General features: G+C 43.2%; 1 protein-coding gene across 1 annotated transcript in view; it reads right to left on the bottom strand.

Moving 5' to 3' along the window:
* stard15 (StAR-related lipid transfer (START) domain containing 15) overlaps nucleotides 1-22,385 on the bottom strand; it is a 161,977-nt gene extending 139,592 nt beyond the window's left edge. Inside the window, exon 1 of the mRNA XM_072590236.1 lies at nucleotides 21,896-22,385. Within this exon, the coding sequence (XP_072446337.1) occupies nucleotides 21,896-22,057 (162 nt within the window). The 5' untranslated portion in view covers nucleotides 22,058-22,385. The remainder of the gene's footprint in view (nucleotides 1-21,895) is intronic.
* Between the last annotated feature and the right edge of the window lie 593 nt (nucleotides 22,386-22,978).

Genomic DNA, 22,978 nt, shown 5'->3' on the forward strand with positions numbered 1-22,978 from the left:
CTATCACCGTTCAATTTAAAGCTATGTCCCCTCCTGTTAGCCAACACTATCAGTGGAAAAAGGCTCTCACTGTCCACTCTATCTAACCCTCTGATTATCTGAAATGTCTCAATTAAGTCACCTCTCAACCTTCTTCTCTTGAAACAAACAGTCTCACATCCCTCAGTCTTTTTACATAAGACCTTCCCTCCATAGCAGGCAAACATCCTGGCAAATGTCCTCTGAACCCTTTCCAAAGCTTCCACATCCTTCCTATAATGCGGTGACCAGAACTGTACGCAATACTCCAAATGTGGCTGCACCAGAGTTTTATACAGCTGCAGCATGACTTCATGGCTTCGAAACTCAATCCCTCTTCCAATAAACGCTAACACACCATATGCCTTCTTAACAACCCTATCAACCTGGGAGGTAACTTTCAGGGATCTATGTACATGGACATCGAGATCTCTCTGCTCATCTAAACTACCAAGAATCTTACCATTAGCCCAGTACTCTTTAGTCCTGTTGCTCCTTCCAAAGTGAATAACCTCTCATTTTTCTGCATTAAATTCCATTTGCCACCTCTGAGCCCAGCTCTGCACCTTATCTATGTCCGTCTGTAACCTGCAACATCCTTCAGCACTATCTGCAACTCCACTGATTTTAGTGTCATCTGCAAATTTACTAACCCATCCTTCTATGCTCTCATCCAGATCATTTATAAAAATAATAAACAACAGTGGCCCCAAAACAGATCCTTGCGACACACCACTAGTAATTGAACTCCAGGATGAACATTTCCCATCAATCACCACCCTCTGTTTTCTTTCAGCTAACCAATTTCTGATCCAAATCGCTAAATCACCCTCAATCCCATGTCTCCATATTTTGTGCAATAGTCTACTGTAGGGAACCTTATCAAACGCCTTACTGAAATCCATATACATCACATCAACCACTTTACCCTCATCCACCTGATTGGTCACCATCTGAAAGAACTCAATAAGGTTTGTGAGGCATGACGTATCTTTCACAAAACCATATTGATTAACCCTAATCAACAGATTCCTCTTTAGATGATTATAAATCAATAACAATATACTGTTTCCGTAAACACCTCTATTAAAATTACATCAAGTTAATTTTCAAAACCAAACAGCGGCTGTCGTCTCTGATGTCCTCCTACCTCTGGCTGTCAATCTCCCTGGGTCGGCTTTGGTCTTTTGCTGTAACGAAGTTTCGGTCTTTTGCTGTAAAGATGTTTCATATCAAAAAGGTACCTTTGATCGAGAGTGTTTTGCTAGCAGATACTCTGACAATGGCAGTCGGTCACTTTCTCTCTGGCTAACTCTCAAAATGCCGGCTTCTTTTATTCCCCAAACATCGGATTGTCTCCTTGGTTCGACGTTATCAAAACAGTAAAATTAAAATTCTATCGGATTTTAGTGTCCTGGGGCATAATTTAAACTGATTGGTTAAATTTAAACTGTTGTGAAAACATGGCAACCTAAAGTCAAATATTTGTTTCACAGCTAAATATTACATATTTTCAATGTTCCAGTACTCCCTGAGTGCTAGTCAGTCACATGACAGTTGCCTGCAAAACAGCTTTCACTCTCTCTTAAAGGTACAGTACATGCCTTCAACTTCATAACGCAGCTCAATCCATTCTTTTCTGTCTAATCGTAGCCAGAGGATAACTTCCATTACTTTCTTTTCTTACTCTGGTGCAGTTCCTTCTTGTTTCCTTAAGGATCTGTCCTTGTCCTCTCTGAATTCTCATCGACATCCTTCCCATTGGCCACATCCTCTGAAATACATTGTTCGCTTTGACATGTACAACACTCAGCTCTACCTCACTAGCGATCTTTCCGGACCTGTCAGTAAATTATCAGATTCCTTCTTGGACATCTCTCCTGAATGAACAAATATTGCCTCCAATTATATATTGGCAAGGCTGAAGTCATTGTTTTGTTCTACTCCAGAATCCATTCCCCAGCTACCAACTCCATCTCAAGAGTTTAAGATTAAGCCAATTTGTTCACAAACTCAGGGTCACGTTGAGCCAGAGATGAACTCCTGATCTCAGATCTGTGCCAACAGTAACTCTGTTTGTTTCTACCTTGGTAATGTTTGCCGATTTGATCAATCACATATCAGCAAAATTACACACAGTCAATATGGATCTCTGAAAAGGAAATGGTGTTGACCAGCTGATTGAAACACTTTGCGGCTCACTAGTAGATAGATAAGAGAGAGCCAGTGGATGTGGAACCATTGAATTTTCAGAAAGCTTTTGATAAATCACGTTTAAGAGGTTATTTAGCATCAAAACACATGGGATCAGGAGTAATGTTTCATCATGGATTGAGCATTGGCTAGTGGGCTAGAAAACAGGGAACACAAATAAATGGATTGTTTTATGAATGTATAGCCATGACCAGTGACATGGGCACAAGATTGTCACAATATGTATCAATGATTGGATAAAAGAACTAAATGAAATATTTCTAAGGTTTTATTTTTCATTCACAGGTTGAGTGGGTTGCTGTCAAGGCCAGCATTTATTGTGCATCCCAGATTTCAAAGAGGGTAGCTAAAAGTCACATTGCTGTGGATCTGGAGTCACGTTTAGGCCAGAAGGGGTAAGGATGGCAGATTTCCTTCCAAAATGACATTTGCTGACAACACAAAGTTCGATAGGATTGTGAACAGTGAGGAGGACAGAAACAGCCTTCAAGGTACTTTAATTAAGTAGACTGAGTGGCAGATACAAGATAGATACAGTGTCTGCTGGATAAATGTGAAGTTATTGTGAATAGGACAGAATGGAAACTATTATTTTCATGATGATAAATGGGGAAAGGTTGTTGTACAAAGAAACCCAAGTGTCCTTGTACAACGGGCATCAAAAGCAAGCAGGTGTAGTAAGTAGTTAGGAAGGCAAATGCAATGTTGGCCTTCATCGAAAATGGGGAGAGTACAGAAGGAAAGAAGTTTTATGATGACAAAGGAGTCAAAGATTATGGGGACAGATGAGAATGTGAGTTGAAGCTATAACCAAAGCAGCTATGGTCTTATTGAATGATGGGGTAGGTTCCAATGGCTGAATGGTCTGACCCTGCTCCTAAGTCATCTACTTCGATGTTTAGTAGGAACAAATTACTGCAGATGCTGGAGATCAGAGCTTAAAAATGTGTTGCTGGAAAAGCACAGCAGGTCAGGCAGCATCCAAGGAGCAGGAGAATCGACGTTTCGGGCATGAGCCCTTCTTCAGGAATCTTCAGGAACCATTCCTGAAAAAGGGCTCATGCCCGAAACGTCGATTCTCCTGCTCCTTGGATGCTGCCTGACCTGCTGCACTTTTCCAGCAACACATTTTCAGACCACAGCTGCTCAGCCAGCATCCATGGAGAGAGAACGAGCGAATGCTTCAGATCTAGTTGGCTCTGAAGAAGTCACCCAAATTCAGAACTTTAGCTTGCTCTTTCCCCATGGATGCTGCCTGACCTGCTGTAATCCCCAGCATTTGTTGTTTTCAGTACCCCAGTGTTTGGATGAGCAGCCCTTAAATATGATCACATCGATCTAAGGATATCATTGATGATTGTTACTAGGATTAATTTTATTCTGTGGAATTTAAAGGGCAATTAAAATTTAAATGCAAAAATTCAAATGCAAAAACTTCATGAGGCGGTTTTGGAGCAAACTGCTGTTTCTAACCAGGCAAACTGCCAGTACCTTGCTGCGATTAACAGCTTGCAGTGCATCTTGCTGCTACCATTAATTGCTGGATTATTTAACAACAGTCAATGTCTTTCACATCCTTATTTATTCAGGTAACCTGGGACCAACATAATTTCACAATCTCACCTTCTGTCAAAATATTCCTTCCAGATAACCAAGAGCAGTTTTAAACATTGAATATCTGAGTGATTAGATCCTTCATCATTCAAGATGATAATCAGTAACAGAGTCCTTGTGAATTCTGTTGAAACAGTTATGCAGCATATCACAATGCTGACTCAGACGTAAAGGCTGCAACATCTGATACTGAATTCTATCCTCATCATCACTTATCAATCATAAAAACTGATTACGTTAGCATCAAAACTGCAGAGGCATTTTCTGGCAAATCACAAACTCTATTGACTGATTTAGGATCTGTTTTGAGGAAAAGAATAAGGTGCAAATATTGAGGAGTCAGATTTAAGTTCAGATCAATTGCAAGCAATAGAACCCAAGAGATTCAGCTCAGAGTTTTATTGACACCAGTGATACACTGAAATATTCAAACAAGAGAAACCCAACAAAACATCACATCTGCAAGAGTTGCTGATGTTGACTTTATCTAACTTGTCGCTGCCCTTTGAAGCTTTCGTTATTTAAGCATTTCTTAGCAGAACAAAAATATTCTGTTGATGTAATTAATTTCGAACCAGACAAAAATCAATCTTTTAGAGCCAAATAATAGCTTCATATAATGGTTCAGCTCAAAAGGAGGGTTTCTGTTCATCATGCTGAATTTAATCGTGCCCAATTTGCAAGAGGGAACACAATGTAAATCACATAATTCATAATTATCAGCAAAGGAACAAATCAAAACCGTGTTATAGCAGAAATTATGATTGAATAGCTTATACTGAGACAATGTTGTTTGGGGAGACAATGTTCGAGTTGTATTATTGCTAGACTATTAATCCAGAAACTCAGTGAATGTTCTTGGAACTTGGGTTTGAATTCAATAAAATATATCTGAAATTACAAACTACTGATGACCATGAAACTATTGTTTATTGTCAGAAAACTCATCTGGGTCACTAATGGCATCAATTAAGCATGGCATCAAGGAGCCCAAGCAAAACTGAATTAATGCATGTCACGGGGTAAGCTCTGCTGGTTGGAGGCATACCTGACACATTGGTTATTGTTGTTGTTGTTGGAGGTCAGTCATCTCAGCTCCAAAACATCTCTACAGGAGTGCCTCAGGGTAGTGTCTGACGCCCAAACATCTTCAGCTGCAGCATCAAGTAAGTACTTTCTCTCCATTATAAGGTCAGACATAGGGATTTTTACAAATGAGTGCATTATATTCAGCATAATGAATTAGCAGATACTGAAGCAGTCCAGATTCAAAAGCAATAGGATCTGGACAATATTCAAGCTTGGGCTGACAAGTGGCAAGTAACATACAAATTTCACAAAAGCCAGGCAATGAACATCTCCAATAAGAGACAATCTAACCACAGCTCTTTGACATTCAATGTCAGACAACCACTCAATGAGAAGGTGGTGGTGAGCTGCCTTCTTAAATCGCTGCAGTCCACTTGCTGTGGATTGACCCACAATGCCAGTGGGGAGGGGATTCCAGGGTTTTGACCCAACGATTGTGAAGGAACAGCAGTATATTTCCAAGTCAGGGTGGTGAGCGGCTTGGAGGGGAACTTGCAGGTAGTGATGTTCCTAAGTACCTAATGCCCTTGTCTTTCTAAGCGGATGTGGTCATGGGTTTGAAAGACACTGTCTAAGGATCTTTGGTGAATTTGAAATTGCAGCAAATCAATTTGTGCCAGATTAATTCCTATAGCTTTTTTCACAACTTTGATAAGCCAATCACAAATGGTGCGTCCAAGAGCCATTTAAAAGAGTTTTTAAACAGATGAAACCTCTCATTCTTTGAAACATTACAACTCCTGGTTTGCTTCGCATTAAAGCCATCTTTCATTTAAGTTCATGGCTTTAGCAATCAGCGCGGATTTCTAACATGTTCATTGATGTATTTGATTTACTGCACTTTTGAAATATTGGATCCAGAAGATCGACAGTGAATCAGAATTGGGAGAGGGCAATTCCAATGAATCAGGTTTGGGAGTGGATAATTGCAGTGATTTGGGATTGGGAGTTTGTAATTCCAGTAAATCAGGATTGAGAATGGGCAATTTTATTGAATCAGGATTGAAGGGAATTAATTTCATTTAATTCAGAATGGGAGTAGATACTTCCAATAAATTGTAGTAAATAATTCTAGCGCATCAAGATTGGTGTAGGTGATTCAAGTGACTCAGGATTGGCTGATTCCAGTGAATCTGGTTGAAGTAGTTAGTTCTAAGGGGAACCAAGTTTCTTCTTCCACAGATGGATTTAAATGAAAATTCAGTCAGCAGGTTTGTTCTGAAGAAAGGTCACTGGTCCCAAAACATTAACTCTGCATTCTCTCTACAGATGCAAGGTAATTAATTTTGAAAGGTTGAATTTGAATGTTCAATACAGGGATAAGGACAGGATTCTTGTTGGTGTGGAGGAACACCAGGATCTTGGGCTTCATGGACATAGATCACCCAAAGTTGTCACCCAAGTTGACAGAGTTGTTAAGAAGGCATATGGTGTTTTGGTTTTCATTAACAGGGGGATTGAGCTTAAGAGACGTGAGATTTTGCTGCAGCTCTATAAAACACTTAGAATATTGTGTCCTGTTCTGGTTACCTTGTTATAGGAAAGATGTAGATGCTTGAGAAAGGGTGCAGAGGAGATTTACCAGGGTGCTGTCTGGATTGGAGAGGTTGAGTGAGCTTGAGCTTTTCACACTGGAGAGAAGAAGGAAGGTGATTTGATGGAGATATACAAGGTAATGAGAGGCATAGATAGAGTAGATAGCTAGAGACTTTACCCCAGGGTAGAAATGGCTGTCCCAAGCGGTAATAACTTTAAGATGATTGGAGGAAGGTTTAGGGGAGATGCCAGAGGTAGATTCTTTATGCAGAGAGTGGTGGGTGAATGGAATGCACTGCTAGTGGTTGTAGTAGAGTCAGAGACATTAGGCACATTTAAGCCACTGCTAGACAAGCACATGGATGGCAGTAAAGTGAGGGGATTGTAGGTTAGGTTGATCTTAGACTAAGATAAATGCTTGGCACAATATCATGCTGTGCTGATCTTTGTTCTATGCTGAGTTTTCCCAGCAATTTCGGATTTTGTTTGGTTTGTAGTCACAATGAGAGTTAAACAATGGGTTAATATTAAAAGACATGCTGAAAATTATTTTGTTTAAGATCTAACTTGCTTTTGTCTCTTACTGGATGTGTACTGAATTTATACAAATTGATTCATCTCACTTGTACATAATTCAAGGATGCAATAATTCACCTGGTAATAAATTTATATTTGAAATTGTCTGATATACCACATAGACGCACATACTCATGTGAATAAAACTCTGTTGAGTGTGACTACAAAGATAAATCAATTTTGATCCAAATTCAAACCTTACCACAATTCAAAATTGTGACCATTTTGTGATCAGCTGACCTGCAATCCCATGATCATCCCACCTACAATATTCTAGAGGAATCATTTAAATTCCGCAAATAGGGCAGGATGGTAATTCAGTCGTTACAGTGCTGCCTCACCACACCAGGGACCCTGGTTTGACTCCAGCATTGGCAACTCAGTCTGCATGGAGTTTACCCATTCTCCCTGTGTCTATATGGGTTTCCTCCCACAGTCCAAAGATGTGCCGGTTAGTTGGATTGGCCATGCCAAGTTACTCCATAGTGTTTGGGGATGTTCTGACTAGGTGGGTAAATATGGGGAGAGACAAGGACTTGAGGACACAGTCTCAGAGCGAAAGGGTGACCCTTTAGAATGGAGATAAAGAGGAATTTCTTTAGCCAGAGGGTGGTTAATCTGTGGACCTCATTGCTGCAGAGGATTATGCAAGCCAAGTTGTTGAGTGTCTCTAAGATAGACAAAGATAGGTTCTTGATTAATAAGCAGATCAAGGATTACAGGGAAAAGTCAGGAAAAGAGGGGTTAAGAAACATATCAGCTATGATTGAAGTCGGAGCAAATTTGATTGGCTTAATGGCCTAATTCCGTTCCTTCACCTTATAGTCTTATAGTTTTTTTACGCACATGTTGGTGGGAGAAGTGAATTTCAAAACATTTTTTTCACTAGATTTAAAGCAGAATTTAAAATTGTTGGTCAGGTTTCTGGAAATGGATTGAGTATGTCTTTACAAAAAGATGCAGCTATTCCCAACACTGAAATGGAGAAATTGCAGAAGTCTAATTGGACAGTGAAATAATTGAGCTCCCAAAAAAATCCAAAGGCAAAAGATTATTCAGGCAAATAAAGTATTCACATTAGTTAGAAATGAAGCATTGTGCTTTAAAATCTCTATTGTGGGGAAATGCCAGGAACATGAAGGGTTAATATAGAACATAGAACACTACAGCACAGTACACGCCCTTCAATCCTCGATGTTGTGCTGAACTGTGAAACCGATCTGAAGCCCATCTAACCTACAGTATTCCATTATCATGCACATGTTTATTCAATGACCTTAAAGTTAGCGAGTCTACTACTGTTGCAGACAGTGCATTCTATGCCCCTTCTACTCTCTGAGTAAAGGAACTACCTCTGACATCTTTCCTTTATCTATCACCCCTCAATTTAAAGTTGTGTCCCCTTGTGCTAGCCTTCACCATCCAAGGAAAAAGGATCTCACTGTCCACTGATCTAATCCTCTGATTATCTTGTATGTCTCTATTAAGTCACCTCTTAACCTTTCTCTCTTTAACGAAAACAGCCTCAAGTCCCTTAGCCTTTCCTCATAAGACCTTTCCTCCATACCAGGCAACATCCTAGTAAATCACCTCTAAACCCTTTTCAATGCTTCTACATCCTTCCTGTAATGTCACAACCAGAACTGTATGCAATACTCCAAGTGCAGCCACACCAGAAATTTGTACAGCTGCAGCATAACCTTGTGGCTCTGAAACTCAATCCCTTTACCAAAGACTAACACACTGTATGCCTTCTTATCAACCCTATTAACCTGGGTGGCAACTTTCAGGGATCTATGTACACGGACACCAAGATCTCTCTGCTCATCTACACTACCAAGTGTCTTACCATTAGCCCAGTACTCTGTATTCATGTTGCTCCTTCCAAAGTGAATCACCTCACACCTTTCCCCATTAAACTCTATTTGCCACCTCTGAGCCCAGCTCTGCAGCTTATCTATGTCCCTCTGTAACCTGCAACATCCTTTGGCATTATCCACAACTCCAGCGACCTTAATATCATCCGCAAATTTACTAACCCATCCTTCTACATCCTCATCCAGGTAATTTATAAAAATGACAAACAATAGTGGACTCAAAGCAAATGCTTATGTTACACCACTAATAAATAAACTCCTGGATGAACATTTCCCATCAACCACCACCCTCTGTCTTTTTATCAGCTTGTCAATTTCTGATCCAAACTGCTAAACATATTTTGTGCAATAGCCTACTGTGGGGAATCTTATCAAACGCTTTACTGAAATCCATGTACAACATATCAACTGCTTTACCCTCAACCACCATTTTGGTCTCCTTCTCAAAGAACCCACTGAGGTTTGTGTGGCACAACCTACCCTTCACAAAACCGTGTTGACTACCTCTAATCAACTTAGGATTTGTAATCATCTAGAAAGGAATATCTCTGCTAATCCTGTCCAATAGTTTACCCACAACTGAAATAAGGCTCACTGGCCTTTAATTACCAGGGTTGTCTTTACTCCCTATCTTGAACGAGGGAACAACATTTGCTATCCTCCAGTCTCTGGCACTATCCCTGTAGACAATGATAACATAAAGCTCAAAGCCAAAGGCTCTGCAATCTCCTCCCCAGCGAATCCTAGGTTAAATCTCATGTGGCCCAGGGGACCTATCTACTTTCACACTTTCCAGAATTACGAACACATCCTCCTGATGAATCTCAAACATATCTAGTCCAATAGCCTGTACCTCAGTATTCTCTTTAACAACATTGTCTTTTTCCTGTGTGAATACTGATGACAAATATTCATTTCACACCTCTCTCATCTCTTTGGACTCCATTCTCAACTTCCCACTACTGTCCTTGACTGCCCTAATCTTACCCCTGTCATTCTTTTATTCCTGACACACCTATAGAAAACTTTAGGATCTTCCTTGATCCTACCTGCCAAAGATTTCTCTTGTCCCCTCCTGGGTCTTCTTAGCTCTCTCTTTAGGTCCTTCCTGACTAACTAACACAAGTGCCCTAACTGAGCCTTCATGCCTCATTTTTACATAAGCCTCCTTCTTCCTCTTAACAACAGATTCAATATCTTTAGTAAAGCACAGTTCCCTCACTCGACCACTTCCTCCCTGCCTGACAGGCACACACTTATCAAGGACACACAGTCACTGTTCCTTTAATAAGCTCCACATTTCAATTGTGTCCATTCCCTGTAGTTTCCTTCCCCATTCTATGCATCCTAAGTCTTGCCTAACTGTATCATACTTGCCTTCTACCATACTGTAACTCTTGCCCTGCTGTATATACCTATCCCTTTCTAAAGTAAACTTAACCGAACTGTGGTCACCATCATCAAAGTGCTCACCTACCTCGAAATCTAACACCTGGCCCAGTTCATAGGCCAGTACCAAATCCGATATGGCCTCATCTCTTGTTGGCCTATCTACATACTGTGTCAGGAAGTCCTCCTGGACACAATGGACAAAAATTGACCTGTTTAAGACACTCAAACTATAGCATTTCCAGTCAATATTTGGAAAATTAAAGTCCTCCATAACAACTGCCCTGTTATTTTCGTTCCTATCCAGAATCATCTTTGTAATCCTTTCTTCTTCATCTCCAGAGCTTTTTGGAGGCCTAGAGCAAATCCCAACAAGGTGACCTCTCCTTTCCAGTTTCTCAGTTCATACTACCTCAGTAGATGAGAGCTCATGAAATGTCCTTTCTGCCACCATAATTCTTTTTGAAGAAGGAGGTAAATGTTGTTTATTAGTTTAGAAAAATATAAAAAAACTGCTAAAAGTACCTCAGCAACATAAACTCTCACTTTTGGTGAGGTGGTAGATAGAGTTAGGATTAAAATATTGCAAGAAATTCTAAAAAGGGGTTCAGCAGTTATTCCCATTGAGTTTCACATTCCATATCTGTACCTGCCCGTTATATGAGCATCATTACCTACTGCCGATCTCTTACTTTCCCCCGTAATCTTATACTGCATTTTTATCCAAATAATCAAAACATACCTCCTGGAAAGTTTCAATAATCCATATATAAAGTACATACATTTTAAATCTAAAAGGCAAAGAAAGGCATCTCTTTTGTCTTGATTAAAGTGGTGCTGGAAAAGCACAGCAGGTCAGCAGCATCCGAGGAGCAGGAAAATCGACGTTTCAGGCAAAAGCCCTTCATCAGGAATACAGACAGGGTGCCTGCAGAGTGAAGAGAGAAATGAGAGGGGGTTGGGGATAGGGAGAAAGTAGCAAAGAGTACAGTGGATGAATGGGGGTAGGGATGAAAGTGATGTCTGAGAGGAGGGTGGAGTGGACAGGTGGAAAGGAAGATAGGCAGGTTAGGACATGTCATGAGGGCAGTGCTAAGGTGGAAGGCTGGAGCTGGGGTGAGCTGGGGGAAGGGGAAATGAGGAAACTGGTGAAGTCCGCATTGGTGCCCTGGGGTTGAAGTGTTCCGAGGCGGAAGATGAGGTGTTCTTCCTCCAGGCGTCTGGTGGTGAGGGAGCGGCGGTGAAGGAGGCCCAGGACCTTCATGTCCTCGGCAGAGTGGGAGGGGGAGTTGAAATGTTGGGCCACGGGGTGGTTTGGTTGATTGGTGCGGGTGTCTCGGAGATGTTCCCTAAAGTGCTCTGCTAGGAGGCGCCCAGTCTCCCCAATGTAGAGGAGACCACATCGGGAGCAACAGATACAATAAATGATATTAGTGGATGTGCAAGTAAAACTTTGATGGATGTGGAAGGCTCCTTTGGGGCCTTGGATGGAGGTGAGGGAGGAGGTGTTGGCGCAGGTTTTGCAATTTCTGTGGTGGCAAGGGAGGGTGCCAGGAAGGGAGGGTGGGTTGTTGGGGGGCGTGGATCTGACCAGGTAGTCACGGAGGGAATGGTCTTTGCGGAAGGCGGAAAGGGGTGGGGAGGGAAATTATCCCTGGTGGTGGGGTCCGTTTGGAGGTGGCGGAAATGTCGGCAGATGATGTGGTTTATGCGAAGGTTGGTAGGGTGGAAGGTGAGCACCAGGGGGTTCTGTCCTTGTTACGGTTGGAGGGGTGGGGTCTGAGGGCGGAGGGACGGGATGTGGACGAGATGTGTTGGAGGGCATCTTTCACCACGTGGGAAGGGAAATTGCGGTCTCTAACGAAGGAGGCCATCTGGTGTGTTCTGTTCTAAGTATCATTTATTGTATCCGTTGCTCCCGATGTGGTCTCCTCTACACTGGGGAGACTGGATGCCTCCTAGCAGAACGCATTAGGGAACATCTCCGGGACACCTGCACCAATCAACCCCACTGCCCTGTGGCCCAACATTTCAACTCCCCCTCCCACTCTGCCGAGGACATGCAGGTCCTGGGCCTCCTTCACCGCCGCTCCCTCACCACCAGACGCCTGGAGGAAGAACGCCTCATCTTCTGACTCGGAACACTTCAACCCCAGGGCATCAATGTGGATTTCACCAGTTTCCTCATTTCCCCTTCCCCCACCTCCAGCCTTGCAGCTCAGCACTGTCCCCATAACCTGCCCTACCTGCCTATCTTCCTTCCCACCTATCTACTCCACCCTCCTCTCTGACCTATCACCTTCATCCCCACCCCCTTTCACCTATTGTACTCTATGCTACTTTTCCCTACCCCCACCCCCCTCTCATTTATCTCTCCACTCTGCAGGCACTCTGTCTCTATTCCTGATGAAAGGCTTTTGCTCGAAACGTCGACTTTCCTGCTCCTCAGATGCTGCCTGACCTGCTGTGCTTTTCCAGCACCACTCTAATCTAGACTCTGGTTTCCAGTATCTGCAGTCTTTGTTTTTACCTAGGCATCTCTTTTGATCTAGTAGGGTCTAGTGGGGATTGATCCTTAATCTTTTATCATTCAAACATTTTGTTGATTGTACGTTATCCCACAATGACTTCTTATCAATGTGGAACTAAGTGGGAATTACTGCTGAACCCTTTCTTTAGAATTTCTTACAATATTGACACCTGATTCCAAATGGTCCGGGAGAAGAAGTAATAGTTATCAATAAATTAAAGGGATAGGTGGGTAGGGAAGTGATTGCATGTGTATGACAGACAAGTAATCAGAGTTTTTGGTGCTTTGTGATGTGTGTGTTGAAATAAACCTGTCCTGAAAAGCATACGCCTGGAGACTGTCTAACCAGCCTTTACCCTCTGCTGTCTTTCACTCCAGGATGCTTTAATGATAACATTGATAATTGTGCTGAACTAAACATGATGGTATAATTGAAATAATCTCCTATGTCATGTTGGTTATGTAGTTCAACATATTTCTGGCTTGAATCATATTCTTTGTACTTTTTTCCAAAACAAATAAACCGACTCAATCAAAAGAACAGCAGCGTTTAATGTCAGGGAACTACACTTGTCCCTGATTGTTACTTTTCAAATCAAAACTCTCATTCAATGAATATTGTTCATCCCCCATTAACCTCCAATGTTCAGCAGCATTTGCTGATTTTTTGATTTGCTAGTTGGAAATGTAGTTAAAACATGGAGGAGAATTGTGCTTCCTTTTGACTTAAAAATCAAAAATTCAATCAAAAATTGCTGGAGAAACTCAGTGGGTCTCAATGCATCTATTAAGAATTAATTTTTCAGGTCAATTGACCGTTGAAGCATTCTGTTGAACACACTGGCTAGAAGAAAATTGGAGACTTGAATCTGTCAACTCCCAACGTGATCACTGACAGAATTTATATTAGCATGTTCATATGGGGGCTCCAAAAACACAAAGCTTTTTTTTCTCAGCACACAGTTACAAAGGTTAAAAGGTACAAATCTAAGTTATAAATGGGCAGTGTGTACGCTGCTGATCTTAACTCTCAGTCTCTGGATTTCAGCCAGTGACTGAGCTGGAACTGAAAAGAAAGATCACTAGCATTTGTCCATAACTCACAGGTACCTGAACGTGACTCACATTGGAAACATTGACACCCCTACAAAAGCTAATGACAAAGAAACATTCTGAAATAGACTTTAGCAGTTCTGCCCATAAATCAAAAGCTAATTGGTTTGGGTACATGCAGGTCCTGCATTTTTAATCTTCACAGGTATAAGGAGAGACAGGTGTAATGTGACCTTGATAAGGCTACGACACAGCCATCATAAAATCTGAATTAAAGTTCCTCAGTTTTACATTTGTATTCCCATTTCCTTTCTCACACTGAACTTCAGTACTCAAGTTCACTGCTTGCTGTTTCTGAGCAACAAGTGCTGCAGTTATCAGGTTCCCCATCATCTGTTATTAAACCCATAGCTCTTTATTGTGAACCTAAAATCTCTATCATTTTCAATGGAAATGCACACAGCCATTATCAATCCCTTTCAGTTTCTGTGGATCCAGAAACGTCTCTTAGCAAGTCTGTCCCATTTACTGGTCAGCCCTGCTTAAAGTTCCCAAAAGCTCACCAAGACATGTGAACCGTCTGAACTGCAAAGCATCCATGTGGGTATGTGAGCCACTGAAGGACACAGGAAACAAGATTACATTTCAGATAAATCCAGTACCAAAGTTTATAAATCCATTGCTCAAAATCATAGAACATAGAACATAGAACATAGAACAGAGAACAGAGAACAGAGAACAGAGAACAGAGAACAGAGAACAGAGAACAGAGAACATAGAACATAGAACATAGAACATAGAACATAGAACATAGAACAGTACAGCACAGAACAGGCCCTTCGGCCCACGATGTTGTGCCGAACTTCTAACCTAGATTAAGCACCCATCCATGTACCTATCCAAATGCCGCTTAAAGGTCGCCAATGAATCTGACTCTACCACGCCCTCGGGCAGCGCATTCCATGCCCCCACCACTCTCTGGGTAAAGAACCCACCCCTGACATCTCCCCTATACCTTCCACCCTTCACCTTAAATTTATGTCCCCTTGTAACACTCTGTTGTACCCGGGGAAAAAGTTTCTGACTGTCTACTCTATTCCTCTGATCATCTTATAAACCTCTATCAAGTCACCCCTCATCCTTCACCGTTCCAACGAGAAAAGGCCGAGAACTCTCAACCTATCCTCGTACGACCTACTCTCCATTCCAGGCAACATCCTGGTAAATCTTCTCTGCACCCTCTCCAAAGCTTCCACATCTTTCCTAAAGTGAGGCGACCAGAACTGCACACAGTACTCCAAATGTGGCCTAACCAAAGTCCTGTACAGCTGCAACATCACCTCACGACTCTTGAATTCAATCCCTCTGCTAATGAACGATAATACTCCATAGGCCTTCTTACAAACTCTATCCACCTGAGTGGCAACCTTCAAAGATCTATGTACATAGACCCCAAGATCCCTCTGTTCCTCCACCTGACCAAGAACCCTACCATTAACCTTGTATTCCGCATTCTTATTTGTTCTTCCAAAATGGACAACCTCACACTTGGCAGGGTTGAACTCCATCTGCCACTCCTCAGCCCAGCTCTGCATCATATCTAAGTCCCTCTGCAGCCGACAACAGCCCTCCTCACTGTCCACAACTCCACCTATCTTTGTATCATCTGCAAATTTACTGACCCACCCTTCGACTCCCTCATCTAAGTCATTAATAAAAATTACAAACAGCAGAGGACCCAGAACTGATCCCTGCTGAACTCCACTTGTAACTGGACTCCATGCTGAATATTTACCATCTACCACCACTCTCTGACTTCGACCGGTTAGCCAGTTTTCTATCCAATTGGCCAAATTTCCCTCTATCCCATGCCTCCTGACTTTCCGCATAAGCCTACCATGGGGAACCTTATCAAATGCCTTACTAAAATCCATGTACACTACATCAACTGCTCTACCCTCATCCACATGCTTGGTCACCTCCTCGAAGAATTCAATGAGACTTGTAAGGCAAGACCTACCCTTCACAAATCCGTGCTGGCTGTCCCTAATCAAGCAGTGTCTTTCCAGATACTCGTAAATCCTATCCCTCAGTACCCTTTCCATTACTTTGCCTACCACAGAAGTAAGACTAACTGGCCTGTAATTCCCGGGGTTATCCCTATTCCCTTTTTTGAACAGGGGCACAACATTCGCTACTCTCCAGTCCCCTGGTACCACCCCTGTTGCCAGTGAAGACGAGAAGATCATTGCCAACGGTACTGCAATTTCCTCTCTTGCTTCCCACATAATCCTAGGATATATCCCGTCAGGTCCGGGGGACTTGTCTATCCTCAAGTTGTTCAAAATGTCCAACACATCTTCCTTCCTAACAGGTATCTCTTCTAGCTTATCAGTCCGTTTCACACTCTCCTCTTCAACAATACGGTCCCTCTCGTTCGTAAATACTGAAGAGAAGTACTTGTTCAAGACCTCTCCTATCTCTTCCGACTCAATACACAGTCTCCCACCACTGTCCTTGATCGGACCTACCCTCGTTCTCGTCATTCTCAGGTTTCTCACATACGCATAGAATGCCTTGGGGTTATCCTTGATCCTATCCGCCAGGGATTTTTCATGCCCTCTCTTAGCTCTCCTAATCCCTTTCTTCAGGTCCCTTCTGGCTATCCTGTATCCCTCCACTGCTCTGTCTGAACCTTGTTTCCTCAACCTTATGTAAGCCTCCTTCTTCCTCTTTACTAGACATTCAACCTCCCTCGTCAACCAAGGCTCCCTCACACGACCATTTCTTTCCTGCCTGATCGGTACATACATATCAAGGACACGTCGTATCTGCTCCTTGAAAAAGTCCCACATTTCCACCACATCCTTCCCTGACAGCCTATGCTCCCAACGTATGCTCCTCAAATCCTGTCTTACAGCATCGTAATTTCCCTTCCCCCAATTGTAAAAACTTCCTTGTTGTGCGCACCTATCTCTCTCCATAACCAAGGTGAAAGTCACAGAATTGTGGTCGCCATCACCAAAATGTTCACCCACTAACAAGCCCACCACTTGTCCCGGTTCGTTACCGAGTACCAAATCCAATATGGCCTCCCCTCTGGTTGGACAATCTACATACTGCGTTAGAAAAGCTTCCTGGACACACTGCACAAACACCGCCCCATCCAATCTACTTGATCTAAAGAGCTTCCAATCAATATTTGGGAAGTTGAAGTCGCCCATGACTACGACCCTGTGGCTTCTGCACCTTTCCAAAATCTGTTTCCCAATCTGTTTCTCCACATCTCTGCTGCTATTGGGGGGCCTATAATAAACACCCAACAAGGTGACTGCACCTTTCCTATTTCTGACTTCAGCCCATACTACCTCCAGAGGCAGATCCCCCTCAAACTTCCTTTCTGCAGCCGTTATACCATTTCTAATTAGCAATGCCACCCCCCCTCCTTTTTTACCACCCTCCCTAATCTTACTGAAACATCTGTAACCAGGAACCTCCAACAGCCATTCCTGTCCCTCATCTATCCATGTTTCCGTGATGGCCACAACATCGTAGTCCCAGGTACCGATCCACGCCTTAAGTTCACCCACCTTATTTCTGATACTCCTTGCATTGAAGTATACACACTTGAGCCCATCTCTGTGTCCGCAAGTAGTCCCTGTCAGTGCTACCTTCTCCACAGCCTCCCTACAGTCTTGGACATCCTGACACACAGCTAGCTTACTTGCTGGACTACAAGTCCGGATCCCATCCCCCTGCCAAATTAGTTTAAACCCCCCCGAAGAGTGATAGCAAACCTACCCCCCAGGATATTGGTGCCCTTCTGGTTCAGGTGCAACCCGTCCTGTTTATACAGGTCCCACCTTCCCCAGAATGCAGTCCAATTGTCCAAATATCTGAAGCCCTCCCTCCTACACCATCCTTGCAGCCACGTGTTCAACTGCACTCTCTCCCTATTCTTTGCCTCTCTGTCACGTGGCACCGGCAACAACCCAGAGATGACGACTCTGTCTGTCCTAGCTTTTAGCTTCCAGCCTAACTCCTTGAGCTCTTGAATGACCTCCCCACCCCTCTTCCTACCTATGTCGTTGGTGCCAATGTGTACCACGACTTCTGGCTGCACAACCTCCCCCTTAAGGATTCTGAAGACACGGTCCGAGACGTCTCGGACCCTAGCACCTGGGAGGCAACAAACCATCCGAGAGTCTCGCCCATGTCCACAGAACCGCCTGTCCGTCCCTCTAACTAGAGAGTCCCCTATAACTAGCGTTCTCCTCTTCTCCCCCTTTCCCTTCTGAATCTCAGAGCCACAGACCCCTTCACTGCAGCTTACACCTGCAAGGCTGTCCCCCCCAACAGTTTCCAAAGCTGTATACTTATTTTTTAGGGGAACGACCACAGGGGATCCCTGCACTGCCTGCTTCTTCCCCTTCCCACCTCTAACTGTTACCCAGCTACCTCTGTTCTCCGGCGTAACTATGTCCCTGTAGCTTCTATCGATCACCCTCTCAGCCTCTCGAATAATCCTCAGCTCATCCAGCTCCAGTTCCAGTTCCCTAACTCGTTCGGTGAGGATCAGGATCTGACTGCATTTCCTGCACACGAAGTCGGCAGGAGTATCGGTGGTCACCCCTACCTCAAACATCCTGCAGGAGGAACATCATGAAGCATTTTGAAACGGAAACCTTGATAAATTGTCTCGAACAGTGGAAGAATTGTTAACGAGAGGACAGAAATTTCAATCATTTGCTAAAGAACTAAAGTGAACATCATGAAGAAGCTTCTCACACATCTCATTGTTATGATTAGAAATGACTTTCATCACAACAAAGAGAATATAAACATTGAAAGGGTAACTGATAATATTGAGGTGGGAATATCTGCACGACTGCTAATAAAGGGAAACAGGCTATTTTGGATTCCAACATCTGCATTTTGTTTTGTCTCTATTAAGGAGAAACTGGCACTGATTGGCTAGCTCTTTTAGAGATCCAGCGCATGCATAGAGGGTGGAATGGCCAGCTCCTCCGCTGTCAGATCCTGAGGAGTGTGACTCAGTGGTTAGCTCTGCTGCTTCACATTGCTAGGGACATGGGTTTAATTCTAGCCTTGGGTGACTGTCTGTGTGGGGTTTGCACATTCTCCCTGTGTCAGCTCCAGTTTCCTCCCACAATCCAAAGATGTGCTGGTTAGATGGATTGGCCATGGGACATTATCCATTGTGCTCAGGGATGAGTAGGCTAAATACAACTGCCATGGGAATTGCAGGGTTTTAAGGATAGAGTAGGGATGTGTGTCTGGGTGAAGACCATCAGTGTGGACTTGATGGACTGAATGGCCTGTTTCCATATTGTAAGGATTCTATATGATCCTGTGACTTGATACAGGGAGAGCCATGGAAGCTAAGTGTCTTATCCTAATCCATGTAATTCTTGTTAATTGAAATTTGAAACTCACTGTGATGATAAAAATAAAATCTCTCAATATTTTGAAGTGAGGAAGAAAGTGCAATAACAAAACAGAAGGCTAATATTTTCTTGCCTATTTTAATTTTGATCAGTTCAAAAGTCATTGACATTCAACATTAATGAAACAGTTGGTAAATACAGCTGGGAAAATAGCCACAGGTAGCCATTGGTCTATATGGTTTTAATGGTTGCCATTTTCCTAACTACTATTAATTCTGAGGACAAGTCACTCAACCCAAAACATTAACTCTGATTTCTCTCCAAAGGTGCTGCCAGACCTACTGAGCTTTTTCAGCAATTTAGATTTTTGTTTCTGATTTACAAAATCCGCAGTTCTTTTGGGTTTTTTTTAACAGGTAAACATTTTTGGTTTTGTAAAACAGCGAGTAGTTTGGTTTCAGTGCTTCGTATTCACCATTGTTTCCAATTTAATGATTAGATTAATTCCCTACAGTGTGGAAACAGGCCCTTCGGCCTAACAAGTCCACACTGACCCTCTGAAGAGTAACCCACCCAGACCAATTTCCCCCTGACTAATGCACCTAACACTATGGACAATTTAGTGTGGCCAATTCACCTGACCTGCACATCTTTGGACTGTGGAAGGAAACTAGAGTACCCAGAGGAAACCCACGCAGACACGGGGAGAATGTGCAAACTCCACACAGACAGTCGCCCGAGGCTGGAATCAAACCTGGGACCTGGTGCTGTGAGGCAGTAGTGCTAACCACTGAACTAATGTTTATGCTTCTGTCACAAAAATATACAAACAGCAGAATGAGATTTAACTGATCATCTTGTACTAGTTAATTCCAATACACTAGATAATATTTTATAATGATTGCATTCTCTATTAATAACTGAGCATTTTTGGCCTAACTAGTTCTTTGAAGGATCTTTACAATTAATCCCACATCCCTATTTTTTCTTCACTGCCCTACAATTTTTTTTTCCATTTTAAACATTTATCCAATTCTCTTTCACTGCTGCCATTGAATTTGATTTGAGCACATTCAGATCCTAACAACTTGCAGTGTAAAATGATGCTTTCCCTAATTGGACTGATCTGTCTATGTCTTTTATGTTGTCTATAATTCTTTCAAATTCTTGCTTTATATTCCTCTCTTCAGCTGTGTTTTCTCAATTGTAGGTTGGGGTGTTAGGCTCCTTTAACTCTAACTAAGGGAGCATCAGAGAGGATCATACTCAAAACATTAACGTTGTCCCTCCAATCACGCTCCCAGACCAGCTTTCCCTGTCTGCCTGGTTAAGTTCCCATGATAACCTTATCCATGTCTGTCAACTCACCTCTTACTCTCCAATATAATGCAATCCGTCCATCTTTTCCACATAAGACAACCTGTTCATTCCAGGTATAGAAGAGTATGGTGCTGGAAAAGCACAGCTGGTCAGTCAGCATCAGAGGAGCAGGACAATCAATGTTTCGAGCATAAGTTCTTCATCAGAATGCTTCATCACAGGTTCTTCCCAATGAAGAACTTATGCTCGAACATTGATTCTCCTGCTCCTCGGATGCTGCCTGACTGGCTGTGCTTTTCCAGCACCACACTCTTTGACTCTGATCTCCAGCATCTATCGTCCCCACTTTCTCCCATTTCAGGTATCAACCAAATAAATCTCCTCTGAACTGTTTCCAATACATTAATTGCAAATTCCAGGACATTTACATTGGAAAGGGGATCATTGCTGTGCACAATCTTAAGGCTCTTGATCAGGTACCCCTCAGCTTTCTCTTTGAGAGACAAAAGCCTGTTCACTCAAACTGATTATCACAATATTTTTAATGGCATGAACTGTAGAAGTCATTGTTTCCAACTTATGCACAGCTGTTACAGCTCTGATAGTATGGAGACCAGACAGGTACACAGTACTCCAACTGGTCTGAGTACCAGACACTGAACACGTTCGGCTCGGTTCCACATGAGGCCGCATTGTTGCGTTTTGTGTCTAATGAAAACAGCATGCTCGTATTTCCCCCAAAGACCTTTCAACAAAATCAGCTCTCTTACAGAACTAAATCCCATCAAATTGAAAGTGCCAAAAAGGCCATAGAAATGAACTCTATTCCCAATATTTCTCATGGTAGAATTGTTTGATTTTTCCGATTATTAAGAGAGAGAGAGAGCGGAATTACGGTCCTTTCTAAAGCGGCTGACGATTGAAATGAAAGTAAATGAGTTTTAACACTGCGCACAGACAGCACTGCCTGTAGTTCATTGTATATTGCAAAATACACCTGCATTGACATAGCACCTTGCAGTGAAGTACTTGCTGAATTACTGTGATGCAGGACACGCAGCAAGCCATTTTACACAACACGGTCCCACAAACAGCGATAAAGACCCAATGTTGGTCAGGGGACAAATACTGACCCTGCCTCCGAACTAAAACCCGAGTCTTTAATGTGATATAGTTTTCAGCATCCAGCTGCGGCCAGAGCTCTGGGGGAAGCTGGTGTCGGGGCAAATGCGGCTGGAGGGGCTGAATGGCCAGCGTGGTGCCCTCCTTACCTTCAGTTTCTGGACAGTCCTGTTCTCCTCGGGCTGCCGGTTCCACACGGTGGTACCTCCCTTGTTGTACTGGACCAGCCAGCCTTCCTGACGCTCGCATTGCTCCCGGAACGAGCTGAAATGGGAATCATCGGGGACCTGGACGATCTCACCACTCGACATGATCCCTCCAGATCCCAAATATGCGGCCACACAGTCAGGGATCCACTCAGAGCCCGCCCTCGATCCCGGCTGATGGTGATTCAGATTGCTGACTTTGTTTTCCGCTCCGTCTCTGCATCAGTTTCCTTTCAGTTTCAGAGTTGTCCCGCTGCGGGTGAGCGGCCCGGGCTTCAGGGACGGCACTGCCAGGGACCCGGGTTCCCGCTCCCAGCCGCTCTCTCTCCGGGGACTGCAGTGGCTCAGGCTCCGGGAACGGCACTAGGCAGGGGGCAGGCATCAGGCAGGAACCTATCAGCGGAGCCGCCTGCCCCGTGGCAATATGATAGCACAGAGAGAAGGACAGAACGGCCTCACCCCGCCCTCAGCATCACTCAGCCCCACCCTCACACTCACCCCAACCCTCACCCCCACTTCCACACCACACTCCCACCCTCACCCCAACCTCACCCTCACTCCCACCCTATCCCCCTAATCAGTCCTTGCCTTTCCTAATACATGTACATCCTGTCCCTTAGGATGTTTTGGGGTATAAAACTGGACATTTTGAACAGATGTGGGAGAACTGTGAAGCCACCAACAAGTACAGACAGCCAGTAGAACAGCTCTCTGAAAGGTACCAGGCAAAAAGAAATTTGTTCAGCAGAACGTCAAAAAGACGACAGAGGAAAATCTGCAGAGGAAGATACAAAGAGAAGATTCTACAGCTAACTGGTTTTGAAAGAAAGAAAGTGTAAAATAGTTGTTGGTATTTAATATTCTCTATTGGACTGAAAGAATAAAATCGTTAACTTTTACTTTAAATAGTGACCTCTGGGGTAATTCTTTGCCTCGCGAATTCTAACAGATTACAGCACAGGATGAATCTTTTCTGTGTTGCTGGTTTAAATTAGCTGAGGGGTTTACCTCACGTTGTAACAGCTT

The sequence above is a fragment of the Chiloscyllium punctatum genome, chromosome 20 (genome assembly GCF_047496795.1).
Source record: "Chiloscyllium punctatum isolate Juve2018m chromosome 20, sChiPun1.3, whole genome shotgun sequence".
Taxonomy (NCBI): domain Eukaryota; kingdom Metazoa; phylum Chordata; class Chondrichthyes; order Orectolobiformes; family Hemiscylliidae; genus Chiloscyllium; species Chiloscyllium punctatum.